The 10945-nt window shown below is 46.6% G+C and overlaps 1 protein-coding gene across 13 annotated transcripts in view; it reads left to right on the top strand.

Annotated features, from left to right (window-relative positions):
- ABCC4 (ATP binding cassette subfamily C member 4 (PEL blood group)) overlaps window positions 1-10945 on the top strand; it is a 215403-nt gene that overhangs the window by 80267 nt on the left and 124191 nt on the right. For all 13 annotated transcript variants that reach the window (XM_024755282.1, XM_024755273.1, XM_024755272.1 and 10 more), the window contains 2 exons: window positions 1300-1549; window positions 7939-8040. In XM_024755282.1, coding sequence (XP_024611050.1) covers window positions 1300-1549; window positions 7939-8040 — 352 coding nt within the window. The remainder of the gene's footprint in view (window positions 1-1299; window positions 1550-7938; window positions 8041-10945) is intronic.

The following is a 10945-nucleotide window of genomic DNA, read 5'->3' as shown; positions in this document are numbered from 1 at the left end:
CCCTCCAAGAATCCAGCACAATTAATTTAAAAATATCCATGCCAAGGTACATCATCATGAAATTTTTTTTTTCAGAAATTTATTTTTTATTTGTTTATTTTTGGCTGCACTGGGTCTTCGTTGCTACACGTGGGCTTTCTCTGGTTGCAGCCAGCGGGGGCTACTCTTCAGCGCGGGCTTCTCATTGCCGTGGCTTCTCTTGTTGCGGAGCACGGGCTCTCGGTGAGCAGGCTTCAGGAGTTGTGGCACGTGGGCTCAGCAGTTGTGATGCACGGGCTTAGTTCTGCAGCGTGTGGGATCCTCCCGGACCGGGGCATGAACCCGTGTACCCTGCATCAGCAGGCGGACGGAATCTCAACCACTGCGCCACCAGGGAAGCCCCCAAGTATTTCTTAATAGCACAGATTCCAAATAAACAATGATTTAAGATGTTGACGTCTAAAACGGTATTTAAACTAAAAGTATAATTTATGTTAATGTAGCACAAATGGGGAGATTATAAAGGTTGGGTACTTACATTGGACCAAACTTTATGAGTCAGTATTATTCATTCCAAACAAAGCCATAAATATGTTTTTTGCTTTGCTTTGTTTGTAGAGTTTTTTTCCATCTTTGACTTAAACATCTGATGAGTGCTTATACTCCAGCACAGGGTACTTAGAATTCTCGGGCAGCCCCGTGTCACCTCTCACTTTGCACCTTTGTGGGTGCCCCTCCCTCTGCTGGGAATACACTCATCTTACTTCTTCTCTGGCCTCCGCCAAGCCCGACTGACTCCAGCTCATCTCCTCAGGGTCCACATGCGTGTGACTTGCCCGGACTCTACTGCTCCGAGTTAACACGCCTCTGCTCTGCGCTCCAGTGGGGGCCGTGCTGGCGCCTCTGTCTAATGTCTTGGTGTCTCACAATTTTGGGGTTGTTTTCTCTATTCTTTTATGAGTTTGTCAACTCCTGGAAGGGATGGGCTCTGTCTTTCTGTCATCAGTGAGGAGCCCGGCACAGGACTTCTGGTAATGAATGGATGGTGACTGAATGTCCAAACCCAGTCTGATTGACCCAAAATGTTTAAAATGTGACACTAAGCCTCTATTTAGTTGGAAGAGTGACGTGGTGATGGAGTGTGTGGTCTTTGTGTCGGGCGGGCCCCCGGTGTGCACTGTGTAGTATCTCCACGATGTGAGGGATGGTTTATCTTCACCTGTGTCCACTCCCTAGGTAGAGGCCACTCACACAGGACACTTGAATTCATGTCTTGGATGTTGATGCTTCTTTTAAAATATATTTCCTACTCTTTTCCAGGAAGGAAATTTCCAAGATTCTGAGAAGTTCCTACCTTAGAGGGATGAATTTGGCATCGTTTTTTGTTGCAAGCAAAATCATTGTTTTTGTAACCTTCACCACATACGTGACGCTTGGCAATGTGATCACAGCGAGCCGTGTGTTTGTGGCGGTGACACTGTATGGGGCTGTGCGGTTGACAGTCACCCTCTTCTTCCCTTCGGCCGTCGAGAAGGTGTCAGAGGCAGTCGTCAGCATCCGAAGAATCAAGGTTTGCTGACAAGTAACTTCATTAACTTGTAGGTGGATTTTACCTGAAGTGCCTCCTTTTATTTGGTGTCACTGTGTGCCGGTTAGGTGAGATCTAACTCTCACTGCCTAAGCTGGTGGTTGTTCCAGAAAGTCTTTAGTACTCCCGTCTTCTGACATAGGGTGCGTTATAAATATCTTAAGAGCCTGCTCATCTATGGGCAGTAGTATAAGTACCAGCGGTACAGGGCTCTTGTCGAGTAATGACTGCAAGACGATTCAGTTGTCTGAAAGTAGGAGAAGCAAACAGATCTCATCTCCTATGCTAACTCCACTGACTAGGTGACATCTGTGTTCAGTCCTGGGGTGAATAGGATTCCTCTCTGGGCCGGGAGGGAATGAACATGCTGAGAGGTCTCTGTTCCTTGGGTAGGAAGCGTGGCCTCAGTCTCACTTCATTCTCTGTGTTTAAAAATGGGTTCTTTCCTCCGTAGATGGTTTGCTTGTTGATTTCTGAGTATGCCTTTTCGATCTGCCTTTTTGTCCCTGTTCTCGTGTCACTTACGTGTAATCCTATCTCTAGCTGCCCTCTTCCCTTCAAACTTGTGATTCCTACCATACCCACAGTCTCACTCTCTCTTTTTCATCTGTCTGTAAATTGCCAGGGGGTGAATAATTTACCTCACCAAGATAAGAACCTGTAGATACTTAAGGAGTTGTGTGTTTATTAATTGGTGTAAAATGAAGATAAATTGTCTTTGTGAGCCGGCCTGGGTGTGAGCTTGAGTGTCTGGGCTTTACAACACATCTAATTTGTTTTGTTCCTACTTCTCTATAGTGATGGATGGCCAGTAATGGATCTCTTGTGAAGTTAGATAGCTTTGGCTGTGATTTTTATTTGATCATTCAGTCGTCATAAAAGGTTATGATGAAGTTTCTATAATATAAAAAGCTATTGCCCATAAAACAGATCAGTTATACGGGGTCAGTTCTGCTCCCCTGAATTTATCATTCTTTTCTTTCTTTTCTTTTTCTTTAATTTTATGTATTTATTTTGGGCTGCGTTGGATCTTGGTTGCTGCGCATGGGCTTTCTCTAGTTGCGGCGAGCAGGGGCTGCTCTTCGTTGCGGTGCGCGGGCTTCTCATTGCAGTGGCTTCTCTTGTTGCGGAGCACGGGCTCTAGGTGCGCGGGCTTCAGTAGTTGTGGCACATGGGCTTAGTTGCTCCGCGGCATGTGGGATCTTCCAGGACCAGGGCTCAAACCTGTGTCCCCTGCATTGGCAGGCAGATTCTTAACCCCTGCGCCACCAGGGAAGCCCTAATCATTCTTTTTGATGGGGGCTTCTAGCAACACTGTTAAGGGATGGTCCATGCAGTTCAATAAAATTTCTTTTATGAAGCTTTCACATCTTGAAAGAGGACATTTAGGGATATCCTGGAACTGTAGTGACGTTCTTAGTGACACAGTAAGCTGTCCAGACGGAGGCTTCACACGTCTGTTGTGCTGCTGTGGTTTTGTTGTTGCTGCTGCCGCGGTTGCTGTGTGGTCCGGGCGCTCCTGAAGCCTTTGCATGTCATCTCATTTAATCCTGATAGCAATTGAATGGGATAAGCATTAGTGTCCCCACTTTACAGATAAGGAAACAGGTTCCTATAACAGGTGAAATAGCTCAGCTATCCTTACATAGCTAGGAAATGACAAGTAGGATCCTGCCCAAAGCCTTTTTTGTTGTTGTTGTTGTTTTTTTTGTGGTACGTGGGCCTCTTACTGTTGCGGAGCACAGGCTCCGGACGCGCAGGCTCGGCGGCCATGGCTCACGGGCCCAGCCGCTCCGCGGCATGTGGGATCTTCCCAGACCGGGGCACGAACCCGTGTCCCCTGCATTTTTAGGCGGACTCCCAACCACTGCGCCACCAGGGAAGCCCAAGCCTGGTTTTTTAAACCATTGTTACATTGCCTTCTTCGTACCTTCTAGCATGTGGAATTTCTATTTAAGTGTTGTTTTCATCATCTGGTCTTAGTCTGAAGACCTTCAAAGTTTCCATGTTACTTGCAGAATCAAAATTTTAAACTCTAGGCTCCATTGGCGGCTCTGTTTCACAGCGCACGACCCTCCACTTTGCTGGGGGAGGGGGGAAGACCGGTTGTCCCTGTGACCTGCCTCATTCATCCCCACTTTCGGGTCTCGGCGCACTCTCCTGGGCCCCCTGGGTTGCCTTCTCATCAGTCCTTGATTTAAGCAAATGCTGCTGAGCCTCCAGCAGCCCCATGCCTCTCTCCCAGCACTTTCATTCGCGCTGATCTAGGGCTTCCATTTGTGTGCAGGGCCAGCCCTGCACGGCCCAGCGTCATGTCAAGTGGGGTGGTCATGTTGTGACTCCCCAGGAGTATTCTAAGCCCCTTAACAGGAGAGATGGATTATGGGCTCCTTTCAGTTTTGGGGCTGCAAAGTCACCTGGAATACTAAGGGGAGGAGAAGAGCAAGAATTTGTGTTCTTCCTTTCCCTGCTTCTCAGCTAGATGTCTTAATGCCTAATTAGAAGATGAGGACGGCAGCAAGAATGGAAGAAAACTAGGTGAGGTTTGACCATAGACGGGCTGGAGGCGTGGTGGGCACGCAGAGTTTAGAACAGAGTGTGGTTTAAGCCCTGCTGCCCCACTGCCTTCTGCAGCCTGGGACTCAGTAGACTGGATGGGCCATCTTCCAAGATTTCCACTCAGGTCATGTTTGGGGGTCCTAGGAAGAAAATCCACCACCCCTGGCTACCTTGGAGGTGGTACGATGGTCCCCTTATTTTTCTCTTAGTAATGAAAGGGGACTGAAGGTCTTGGCATTGAGCTACTGCAATAGGATTAAAAATATCTTGTCTTAACTTAAACGCACTAAAAGTCTTCAGTGACTTTTTCATCCAGTAAAATGTGTCTCTGAGGTTATATTGTTCACAAAGCTGCTTAGGTTTTCCCCTACCAGCCCCTGGGAAGTCAGTCTTTTTGGCTGCAGTTCTGATGTTGATACTTTCCCTCATGATGTTTTCTGGGTCTGCACTTCATGGCTCTAATGGCAGTTTAATTTCACCTTTTTCATCAGCCTGAGTCCTGGGAAAAAATGCAATCAGCACTTCTTGCAACTTTACAAGCTGGTCATGTGTTGAATGGAGTCTCATTTAACCCCTGGAAGATTGTAACTTCTTTGCCTTAGCAGGCCTATTATTTGTAGACAAGTGCTCAATAGATCTAATTCCTCATTTAAGGCATACTTTTTCTTTTTTTTTTGAAAGTGGAGAATTTCTGTTCTAGCATACATACACTGAATATTGAGGTTTTTATTTTTTACTTTTTTGCGGTATGCGGGCCTCTCACTGTCATGGCCTCTCCCGCTGCGGAGCACAGGCTCCGGACGCGCAGGCTCAGCGGCCATGGCTCACGGGCCCAGCCGCTCCGCGGCATGTGGGATCTTCCCGGACCGGGACAAGAACCCGTATCCCCTGCATCGGCAGGTGGACTCTCAACCGCTGCGCCACCAGGGAAGCCCTGAATATTGAGGTTTTTTAATCTTGGTAACACGCTTAAGGTAAAATTGGAATTTCTGTTTAGACAAGATGTATAACATACACGTATAACCTTTTGCTCGTTGCTCTGTTAGCTCCGACTATGTAAGGCTGTAGCCACGCAGTCACCGGTTGGACTGATTTGAACAGCCATGTAGTCTGTTCCTTCCCTTAGCCTGATACCCATGATGGGCCAACTCTGTGCAAGGCTTGGTCTCAGATGGAGTTGGGACTGTGTAAGTGCAGGAATCACCCAGTGTCTCCCCTCTTTATGACTTTATATCCCTATGAGGATTCAGAGGTAGGGAGGTCAGTGCCAGCCTGGATCCTCCTGAGCTGGTTCCCAGGACGATTAGCATTTGAGATGGCTCAGAAGGATGGGTGGCATTAGTTAGTACTCAGGGTGTCCAGGCAGAGGCCACTTGGGGATGTGGACATAGGTGCTGATGGCTCACTGGAGGGGTTGAAGCGTGCTGGACACTCTCAGAGGTGTTGTAAGGCGATCAGGAGGGAGTGGTGTTGGGGGAGGGTCGGTGGTGCTGGGGAGGGCTGGGGAAGGAACCAGCAAAAGAAAAGGCATATCAGTATTTGAAATGGTTACTAGCAAGTGAGATTCTGAAATTACGTTGTTTCAAGAGGAAAGGAGAATTGGGAGAGGGATGAACTGCGGCAGAACAGGCGAGAGCTGGTACCTGGCTGACGATGGGAGAGGTGGTGTGGAGAGAGAACTCAGGCTGCAGTGGTTGAAACCTGCAGAGGAGTCCTCAGACCACTGTCCATCCTGCCTCCTGCTGGACACGGGCTCGGGGCGGGTAGGAGCGGCCGTGCCCAGTGTTCGGTTCTCAGTGAGCCTGGATGAGAGGAGGTGGGAACGAGGGGATAGCGTCTCCTGCCAGCTTGTCTTTGAGAGAAATGCAAGGATCTCGTCTTCCTTTTCCTGCACAGAAGCAGGTTTTTTTTGTTTGCTTGTTTTTTAAATTAATTAATTTATATATTTATTTATTTTTGGCTGCGTTGGGTCTTGTTGCTGCCCCTGGGCTTTCTCTAGTTGTGGTGCATGGGCTTCTCACTGCGGTGGCGTCTTATGTTGCGGAGCATGGGCTCTAGGCACGGGGGCTTCAGTAGTTGTGGCACACGGGCTCTTAAGCGCAGGCTCAGTAGTTGTGGCGCATGGGCTTAGTTGCTCCGCGGCATGTGGTATCTTCCCAGACCGGGGCTCGAACTCGCGTCCCTTGCGTTGGCAGGCGGATTCTTAACCACTGGAGCACCAGGTAAGTCCTCATATTCAGTTTCAAGGTGTCAGCAGGGTCACGATTCCTCTGAATTCTATAAGGGGGATCCTTTCTTGTCTCTTCTAGCTATTGGTGGCTGGAGACAAACCTTGGTGTACCTTGGCTCCTAACAGCCATCACTCCAGCCTCCGTGTCCATCGTCACATGGCTGTTTTCTGCTTGTTTGTGTCTCTGCGTCTCTCTTCTGATAAGGACACCAATCATATTTCATTGAGGGCCCACCCTAGTCCAGTGTGATCTCACCTGAATTGATTACATCTGCAACAACCCTATTTCCAAATAAAGTCACGTTTTGAGGTATTTGCGGTTAGGACCGTAACATTTATTTATTTATTTTTTCATCGGGGTGAGCAATTCTCCCTGTAACAAGTTCCATGGCTAGTATGATCCTCCAGGGTGTTAGGGACCCACACTTCTCTCTTGTTACTCCTCTGCATGTGGCCTTGACCCAGCTGGTAACCTCCAAGGCCCAGGCCGTGGGGTGGATGAAGGTCCCGGACATTGTCACTTTCCACCGGCCTGGATGTAGTCACATGGCTACACCTATCTGCTCGGGAGGCTGGAGAGAGAGGGCCTCCTTCCAGGCTGCCAGGTGCCAGCTAAAATCTGGGGTTTGTTTCTTGTTGAATTATGTCCGGCATTTGCAGGGCAAGAGGGAGTTTTCCTATATATGATTATGTTAGTTCGGTAGTGGTTCGCAGGACTTGGTTTTATTCAACTGAATTGCATTGAATAGCTGCTAAGGGGTATGAAAATAGCAAGCAGTGGAGGATGTGGCCATTCCTGCTGTCGAGGAGAGAGGGCGTTGACTAAGGAGAAGAGACAAGTGATTGTGAATAGATGCTTGTAAACTATTTTTTAAGAGACAGAAACTTAATAAGAGCATTTCATTTTTAGAACAGTGACTTGAGTGATAGTTAATGACAAGCAGTGATTGATTTAACCTGCGTGGGGAGTAAAGCAGAGTGTACTTAAGTGCCCAGGGAAAGGTCACGACCCAAAACAGGCAGAGCCAGGGTTTTCCTAGGTCTTGTGTTCCCAGCCTGTCCAGTGCCACCTGATACCTGCAGGCCTGGGAATGGCCTTCCTCTCTGTGTTCCTAGCAATGTTGCATGGTGCTTGGCACATGGTGGGATTCAGGAAATATTTGTGGAATCATTTCCTACCAACTCCAACTCCCCTGTTTGTTGTTAGTGACACAAAAGTAAAACAATGGAAATATCAAGCTTTTAAATGTGTTGGAGTTTGCTGCCACAGTCTCTCCTTAGGGTGGAACCAGTACACTTGTTAAGAAAGTTACAAAGACAGCCTCAGGGCCAGGAACTCTTATTTGTCATATATGTAATATATATCATACTATACCATACACTATCTGTAGACTTTATTGTATATCGTTATAATAGTATATAATATTCCGCATATTACCTAGTCTGTTCTGATGTGAACCTACACTTTAAGTACAGTTGGCAAAATGTATAAAGTTTTTTACTGCAAATTCCAAGAAAGCAGTTATTGCTGTTTATGCTTTTCTCCTGGAGTTTAAACAATCTGTTTTTCCTTTTTCTGTAGAACTTTCTGTTACTTGATGAGATAACACAGTGCAACCCTCAGCTGCCATCAGATGGTAAAATGATAGTGGACGTGCAAGATTTCACTGCTTCTTGGGATAAGGTAACACATCCTGTGTACCAAGATTGTGACTGCTAAAAGACAACAGATTTATTGGAGAACTTTGGGGTTTTACACCTGGTGCAAAATGTGACCTGCTAATTTACTTGAAAGTATGTTATAAAAATTCTCAAAATCAGGAATTGGTTTGCAACTACTGGAGATTAAGTGTAAAATCAGCCTAAGACATTTGACATGTTGCTCTCTCTCTCGTTTTCAAGAGAGCTTTCAAAGTATTAGCATATTTTGACCTTAAAGTCCATATGTTTGTAATGTTAGAATTTATATTGATTGTGGAGAAAAAAAGCTGCAGTATGGAATGGGTTAACTAAGAAATATACAACCAGTTGTTACAGACCAGAGGCTTTGGGGAATCAGTGTACCTTTTTTGCCTTGATGTTCTCAGATCATCTTATTACATACTGAGGCCATGATTTTGGTCTTTGCTTTGGGGCGGGGGGGGCTCCCCCATCCTAAGCTTCTCGATGGTTCTGGCTACTTTGGTGGCAACCAGGGACGGGGAGGCGACAGCAGGAGGGCATAGTGAGCACCAGTGATTCCCAGTTGAAGGCTTGCACTGTGTGGCAAGCTGACAGGGAGAACTGGCGGTTGCGAACACTTGGTTTATTTATGACGTTCAGGCAAACAGGAAAAAGAGCAGGGTCGGCTCTCAAAACTGCACACCTAGTGCAGCCCCCTTTTCTGGCGACTGAAACATTCCTGCCTCCCCGGTTCAGTGATCCTCTGTGGATCACTCAGTAAAACAGAACCCATACCACAGGAGGGGGCATTCCATGTGGGGAATTACTTATGCAGAGGATGAAAGATGGGGGAAGAAAAAAGCAGAAAGGGCAAAATGAGATCAGCAGTGATTAGCAGTGGTGGGAAGCCGCTCCCACCCCCAGGGCTGGAAGGACTCAAACGAGGTGGTGCCTCTACCAGAGGGTCCACCATCCGGTGCAGAGCCCAGGAGCTCGACTGCTGGTGGGAGTGGAGACCACAGTGCAAGTCCGGACTGTGCAGACTCCTTGTGTGTATTCATGCCTGTCACACTAAGTGTGGTGCCACTTGCATCCTGTTCACCTACTTCTGATTCAGTACCTGCTTCCCCACCAAGAAAACAGTAGTATGTTCCCAAATAAATAAAAATATACCCCCTTAGCTTTCGCACATGGAAACTCTAACAAGGTACCTTATCTGACCTGATAGTTTCTCCTACCTTAATAGTGTAGATTTACCTCCTGCTTGGTATTTCTCATCATAATACACTCGAAGCATTTATGAAAAGCACCATTAAAATTCCATTACGATGGCAACTCTTTGTGAATGGTAACACATACTTTGTATGAAACATTAACAAAATCTCTTATACCAAACTATGCAGCATTATAAAATGAGCTGTTTTGTTCTTCTTGCAAGAACGTGATAACGTGCTCTCAGACTTCTGTGTAACTTGTAGTGTAGTACAGAACACCCTATTCTGTTGTCCTGGCCTTGCCTATGGAAGGCTGTGCCCTGTGCTGGGTCATTAGTAATTAGGGCCTCTCAGGTTAGGTCATGGGTGAAACATCCCTCGGCGGGTGGGGAGTGGCACAGACCTTGGGGATTTTTGGAGAGAAGCAGAGTCTGAATGAATCCCCTGCTGGGTTGGGAGGCTGGAGATAGACATGGGCTTCCTAAGCTGCTCCGCTCTACAGCCCCTTGGGCAGGTGGCAGAAGGTTTCAGGGGCCCAGGTCTCATTCATGAAATGATGGGACTTGGTCTCAGTCTTTAAGGTTTAAAGTAAATGGTCCTGTGGGAGCCTCCAAGGGACAGGGATTTCAAACTGTGTCTGGCAGCTGAGTGGGGCTCCGCTGATGATCCTGTGTAATCCGCGTGCCCTGAGCCTGGATAACCAGGAGAGGACAGGCCTCAGTACCGTGGGCTGTCGAGTGCTGCCCCCTTCTGGTCACCGCAGAGCAGTGCCCGATCCTGAAGCCTGAACAGGGAGGGAACTCGGTGTCTGGTCCTGACACAGTGTGAGGTGTGGTGACAGGGAGCTGATGTTTGTAAGTGGCCCACTATTTTGTCATCTTAACTGAGTCAAAAGTGGTAAAATAAGAACTCTAAGTGTCAGAGAAGAAGTGGAGAAGCCTAAATGTTTCTCATGTATTAAAGTCTAGCTTCTTATCGATAGATTTGTAATTCCTATAACATCTGGGGCTAGTGTTTTGGTGATGAAGAGCCTCAAGCCTGAACAGGGAGGGAAGTCCGTGTTTTTTGCCCCGACAAACTGAAGGGCTGCAGCAGGAAGCTATGTTTGTAGGTGGCTCACTATCATGCAGTCACACCTGAGTGAAAAGCAGCAAAATAAGAATCCAAGTGCTAATCAAAAAGAAAGGAGTGGAGTAGCTTTAAGAAAATGTCTCGTGTCAAAATATGGGGCTAGTTATTTTGATGATTAAAAATAATTATTTTTTCAGTAGCTGCCTGTATCTATAATCAGTTCAGTTCTTTCCAGAGAAATTTTCCATTTAGAACATTATCCAGACTTCTTATCCAGACCCTGTGCTTTTATTAGTCTTTTGGGCATTTTACTTAATCCCACGTAACCACCTTTTTTTTTAACATTAGCAGTTAAGATTTTTTTTTAAACACTTAGTATATGTAAAGAAATACACATACCCCTAAGTCTCTTTATGATAGAATTTACAGTTCAAGAACATGACCTGTGATTGGCACGATGAGTACTTTATCCTTCTCCTTTGTGTTAGATTGTTTGCTGTGACATGTACCTCCATGGTTTGTTTTTGTTTTTTTTTTTACGGTAGAAGTACTTTGTTGTCCCTATTTACCCAGAATAGGTAATGCATGTAAGAGGTACAAAATTGAGGCTTGATCACTCTAACCTACTGTGTTATACATAAA

The sequence above is a fragment of the Neophocaena asiaeorientalis genome, unplaced genomic scaffold (assembly GCF_003031525.2).
Source record: "Neophocaena asiaeorientalis asiaeorientalis breed wild unplaced genomic scaffold, Neophocaena_asiaeorientalis_V1.1 scaffold141, whole genome shotgun sequence".
NCBI lineage: Eukaryota > Metazoa > Chordata > Mammalia > Artiodactyla > Phocoenidae > Neophocaena > Neophocaena asiaeorientalis.
The sequence above is the reverse complement of the archived record's forward strand: the minus strand, read 5'-3'. Positions and strand labels throughout refer to the sequence as shown.